The sequence below is a fragment of the Juglans microcarpa x Juglans regia genome, chromosome 5D (genome assembly GCF_004785595.1).
Source record: "Juglans microcarpa x Juglans regia isolate MS1-56 chromosome 5D, Jm3101_v1.0, whole genome shotgun sequence".
Classification (NCBI taxonomy): Eukaryota; Viridiplantae; Streptophyta; class Magnoliopsida; order Fagales; family Juglandaceae; genus Juglans; species Juglans microcarpa x Juglans regia.
This window is the reverse complement of record NC_054602.1, coordinates 16,293,332-16,299,015: the sequence shown is the minus strand read 5'-3', so window position 1 is coordinate 16,299,015 and position 5,684 is coordinate 16,293,332. Positions and strand designations below refer to the sequence as shown.

The window sequence follows — 5,684 nt, the reverse complement described above, 5'->3', positions numbered from 1 at the left end:
ACTTTATTTACAATAATGATTATAATTGTATCTAAGAGTCTAAAATATTTGTAAAACTAGATTTAATAAAATTTTCTCTAAACAAAAATTTCCTAATAAAAACTAAAATCAGTTATTAATTGAAAATGTGGTATAAAATCTTAATCAATAATTTACTTTACAAAATGATAACAAATATTTTTAAATAAAAATATAATATGAAAATAAAAATAAATAAAAATATAATATAATATAAGGCCTCACTCAGAATTGTAGCCTTAGACTTGAATGTGTTGAGCCGGCCCTGGTCAAAGTTCTATGTAATTGTCAAATCGCCATGTAATTTGGACTTTAATTACCACGTTCACGAAATTTCTCTTTTTCTATGTACGAAATTTCTTGCCGGAATTCGTGATTTTTCCCTGGCCAATCAGCTGGATGCATGATGGAATGGTTTACTGCAGAGTTAAAAAATATGTTAAGTTATATGCAACAGCTGTTATAAGCACCATTGTACGTACAGTTTTCACATTAATTTCCAAGTATTCAACAAATTACGTATATATCTCCTCATAACACTATAAATAAGGAAGCTCGCATCCTGTTTTTAGCACAGAAACACAAACAAAAATGAAGCCCGCTAGCTCTTCAGTGCTTATTCCATTTGTTATTACACTTCTTTTCTCATTTTTATGGGCAACTTCGGCTCACACTCATGAAGACTTCCTTCAATGCCTGACCCTTCATGCTGGAAACTCCACCTCCTCAATTTCTCAAGTCATTTACACCCCCGCCAATTCCTCATATTCATCTGTATTGGCATTCTCCATACAAAATCCTAGATTCTCAACACCTGCCACTCCGAAACCTCTAGTCATTATTACGCCATTGCATGTCTCCCAAATTCAAGCAACCATTAAGTGTTCCAAAAAACATGGCATGCAAATAAGAGTTAGAAGCGGTGGTCATGATTTTGAGGGCCTTTCTTATGTTTCTTATGTTCCATTTGTCATAATCGATCTGATAAATCTTCATTCAATCAATGTTGATGTAGAAAATGGCACTGCATGGGTCGAAGCCGGTGCCACTATCGGTGAAGTATACTATAGGATTGCCGAGAAAAGTAGAAACTTTGGCTTTCCGGCGGGAATGTGCCCGACTGTGGGTGTTGGTGGACACTTCAGTGGGGGAGGGTACGGCACCTTACTGCGTAAATATGGCCTTGCTGCAGATAATATTGTTGACGCCCAAATGATCGATGTTAAGGGCAAAATCCTTGACAGAGAATCCATGGGAGAAGATCTATTTTGGGCCATTCGAGGAGGTGGAGGGGCCAGCTTTGGAGTCATTGTTGCATGGAAAATCAAGCTGGTTCATGTTCCATCAACTGTGACTGTATTCACAGTTAATAGGAACTTGGAACAAAATGCAACCCAGCTTGTTCATCGGTGGCAATATGTTGCACACAAGCTTGATGAAGACCTATTCATTCTCGTCACCTCAAGTGTTGCCAATTCTAGCCAAGAAGGGAGGAGAACAATACAAGCTTCATTTAGGTCCTTGTATCTGGGAGGGATAGATAATCTCCTTTCATTGATGCAAGAGAGCTTCCCTGAACTGGGTTTGGTAAGAGAAGATTGCACTGAAATGAGTTGGATTGAATCTACCCTCTACATCGCCGGGTTTCCAAGTGGGGAATCCTTGGATGTACTGCTAAGTAGGACTCCTCTAACAAGACCAACTTTTTTCAAAGCAAAATCTGACTACGTGATGGAACCTATTCCAGAAGTTGGCTTGGAAGGAATTTGGGAGAGATTTTACCAAAAAGAGGCCGAGGAAGCAATTTTGATGATGATTCCGTATGGGGGAAGAATGAGTCAAATCTCGGAATCTGCAATTCCTTTCCCACATAGAGTTGGTAACATCTACAAAATCCTAGACGTGGTGTATTGGGAAGAAGAAGGAATTGCGGCATCCGAGAGGCATATAAGTTGGATCAGAAGGCTTTACAGTTACATGGCTGCCTACGTTTCAAAATCTCCAAGAGCTGCATACATCAATTATAGGGACCTTGACATAGGAACAAATAGTAAGGAAGGCAACACAAGCTATAGACGGGCAAGTATATGGGGTACTAAATATTTCAAGAGGAACTTTAACAGGTTGGTTCATGTGAAGACCATGGTCGATCCCACTAATTTCTTTAGGAATGAACAAAGCATCCCAGCTCTTTCATCCTAGTGAGAGGCGATTTTAATTACAGAAGATATTGTACTCAACAATAAATCCTCTCTCTTTCTTGTTTTACCTATTATTCCATGTAATAAGCACATATCATAAAGGCCATATATATCGATATTTTATGTGCATTGTAAAATAAAAGTGTTTCCACAAATTGAGGCATATAGTCTGCTGATGATGCATATATATATATATTTTTAAATAATAATAATATTAAAAAATAATATTTTATTCAACTAATCTAAAATCATCTTATCTCATTTTATTTTATATCATTATCAATGAGGCCTTAGCTCAATTATATATAATATTTACAACTACAGAGAAAGTCTCTGATAATTGCTAGTCACAGGAAGCCCGCCGCTAAAAAATGCTTTCCTTTTCAACAAAAAATTTACATATGGGCAGCAGAAGGTGGAAAAATAAATGATTAGGTGGCTTATTTGATATATACAAAAATAATTTTAGATAAAAATATAACGAGCTCTATATATCTATAATTGAGGGTATTTTACTATCTAGAATTCTAAAAGCATTGTCAATTAAAATATATTAATTAAGCAGCTTTTCTTAAAGAAAAGATCGTATGCATGAGAACTACTTTAAAATTAATAAACTCCTTGAGTAGAATAAAAAAGAGCATTTATAACATATTATTTACACAAAAATGATTATTTGGGATGAAAATAAATTCATTTTAACAGAAAATAGTCAGTTTTGTAAAAAATAACAGATCATAAATAAGCAGTTTTCTAGTAATAATTATTATATATTGATATTATATTCACACGCATATATATAAATATATATATATATATGTATATATATAATGTATGTATGTATGAATGTGGAAAGAGTCCAAAATTTACACCAAAGAAATTTGGTGAAGAAGAGTGACAATTAGTTGCATGGTCAAAGTTCAATATTGTCAAGTTGCCATGCAATTTGGACCTTGACTAGTTGCTGTTCCGGCCTATTTAATTTCTTGTGGCGATTCATCTCTCCAATCTGGATGTTGGAATGGTCTGCAAATTAACCATAGAAAATACAAGATGCAGATGCAAAAGATAATACCGCGGTAACGTTCGCGTACATCCAAGTCTTAAAACAAGCAGTGGATCCTCCTCATAACACAATAAATAATGAAGCTCGCATCCAATTTCTAGCGCAGAAACACAGACAAGAATGAAGTTTCTTAGGACATCAGCGCTTGCATATGTTTTTACTTTTTTCTCATTTCTATGGGCAACTTCGGCTTACACTAATGAAGACTTCCTTCAATGCCTGACCCTTCATGCTGGAAACTCCACCTCCTCAATTTCTCAAGTCATTTACACCCCCGCCAATTCCTCATATTCATCTGTATTGGAATTCTCCATACAAAATCCTAGATTCTCAACACCTGCCACCCCGAAACCTCTAGTCATTGTTACACTATCGCATGTCTCCCATATTCAAGCAGCCATTAATTGTTCCCAAAAGCATGGCCTGCAAATCAGAGTTAGAAGCGGTGGTCATGATTATGAGGGCCTTTCTTATGTATCTGATGTTCCATTTCTCATAATCAATATGATAAATCTTTGATCAATCAATGTTGATGCAGAAAATGGCTCGGTTTGGGTTGAATCCGACGCCATTATTGGTGAAGTTTATTATAGGATTGCCGAGAAAAGTATAAATTTTGGCTTTCTGGCGGGACTTTGCCTGACTGTGGGTGTTGGCTGACACTTCAGTGGGGGAGGGTATGGCACCTTGATGCGCAAATACGGCCTTGCTGCAGATAATATTATTGACGCACAAATGATTGATGTCAAGGGTAGAATCCTTGACAAAAAATCCATGGGGGAAGATTTGTTTTGGGCCATTCGAGGAGGTGGAGGGTCCAGTTTTGGAATCATTGTTGCATGGAAAATCAAGCTGGTTCATGTTCCATCAACTATGACTGTATTCATAGTTAATAGGAACTTGGAACAAAATGCGACCAAGCTTGTTTATCGGTGGCAACATGTTGCATGCAAAGTTCATGAAGATCTATTCATTCGCATTGTGTTAACTGGTGCCAATTCTAGCCAAGAAGGGAGGAGGACAATACAAGCTTCATTTAGTTCCTTGTATCTCGGAGGGATAGATAATCTCCTTTCATTGATGCAAGAGAGCTTCCCTGAACTGGGTTTGGTAAGAGAAGATTGCACTGAAATGAGCTGGATTGAATCAGTCCTATACTTTGGAGGATTTCCAAGTGGCGAATCCCTTGATGTTCTGCTAAACAGGACTCCTCCAGTAAGACCCTTTTTCAAAGCAAAATCTGACTATGTATGTGATGGAACCTATTCCCGAAGTTGGCTTGGAAGGGATTTGGGAGAGATTTTATGAGAAAGAGGCAGAAACATCATTATTGATCTTCACTCCCTATGGGCAGAAAATGAGTGAAATTTCGGAGTCTGCAATTCCTTTCCCCCATAGAGCTGGTAATATCTACAAAATCCAATACTCGGTGTATTCGGAAGATGAAGGAATTGCTACATCTGAGCGGCATATAAGTTGGATAAGGAGGCTGTACAGTTACATGGCTGCCTATGTTTTGATATCTCCCAGAGCTGCATATATGAATTGTAGGGGCCTTGACATAGGAAAAAATAATAACAAGGGCAAGACAAGCTACAGACGGGCAAGTATATGGGGTGCTAAATATTTCAAGAGGAACTCTAACAGGTTGGTTCATGTGAAGACTATGATCGATCCTACTAATTTCTTCAGGAATGAACAAAGCATTCCGGCTCTTTCGTCTTGGCGATTAGTGGTGATATTTAGAGATCTATATGATCTCTAAATTAAAGATTGCATGTACTCGGCGATAACGCCTTGTTCTCTACCTATTTTCACCTATTGATCTTCCATTTAATATCCACAGCTAACGGCTATATATGGATATACACATACGCACGCACACACTAGATTGTAAATTTTTCTGGTTATTTTTCATAGATATATATATATATATATATATATATTTATATATTAAGAAAAAAGCTAGTTTGCCCACTAAATGTTACCGCTCAACTTGACCGCTCGGGAAAAAAAAATTTATTTTTTTATTTTTTACGTAATGATTAAAGAAGTGATTTTAAGTATATAGGTGTATTTTTTTTATTTTTTAACATTAAATTTAACCGTCTGAACGTTAAAACATTACATTCGAATGGTTTCATTATTAGGGACAAAATATTTCATCCCTAATTATACCGTTCGAACACGTTCAAACGGTTTTATTCTTCCGTCGTTTTTTTGAGACGAAATCTGAAATTCGTCCCAAAATCTCACTTTTTGGGATGATTTTTATTTCGTTCGAAAAGAAAATCGTCCCAAAAAGTCATTCATGAGCTAGCCATCTATAGGTGATCCACTTTGGGCGACATTCCTTTTGACCACTGTGACACGAAGAGGCCCCATTTAACCCTATCTCC

General features: G+C 36.7%; 1 protein-coding gene and 1 pseudogene across 1 annotated transcript; both read left to right on the top strand.

Annotated features, from left to right (window-relative positions):
* The first annotated feature begins 550 nt into the window (after positions 1-550).
* Positions 551-2,220, top strand: LOC121265003 (berberine bridge enzyme-like 18). Its single transcript, XM_041168416.1, has one exon. It carries the CDS (start codon positions 610-612, stop codon positions 2,218-2,220), a length of 1,611 nt encoding a protein of 536 aa, XP_041024350.1. The 5' UTR covers positions 551-609.
* A 1,185-nt stretch (positions 2,221-3,405) lies between these two features.
* On the top strand, positions 3,406-5,133 carry LOC121265002 (annotated as a pseudogene).
* The last annotated feature ends 551 nt before the right edge of the window (positions 5,134-5,684 follow it).

Excerpts from the sequence above, each read along its gene's own strand:
- LOC121265003 (XM_041168416.1), top strand. The coding sequence starts at position 610 with ATGAAGCCCGCTAGCTCTTCAGTGCTTATTCCATTTGTTATTACACTT.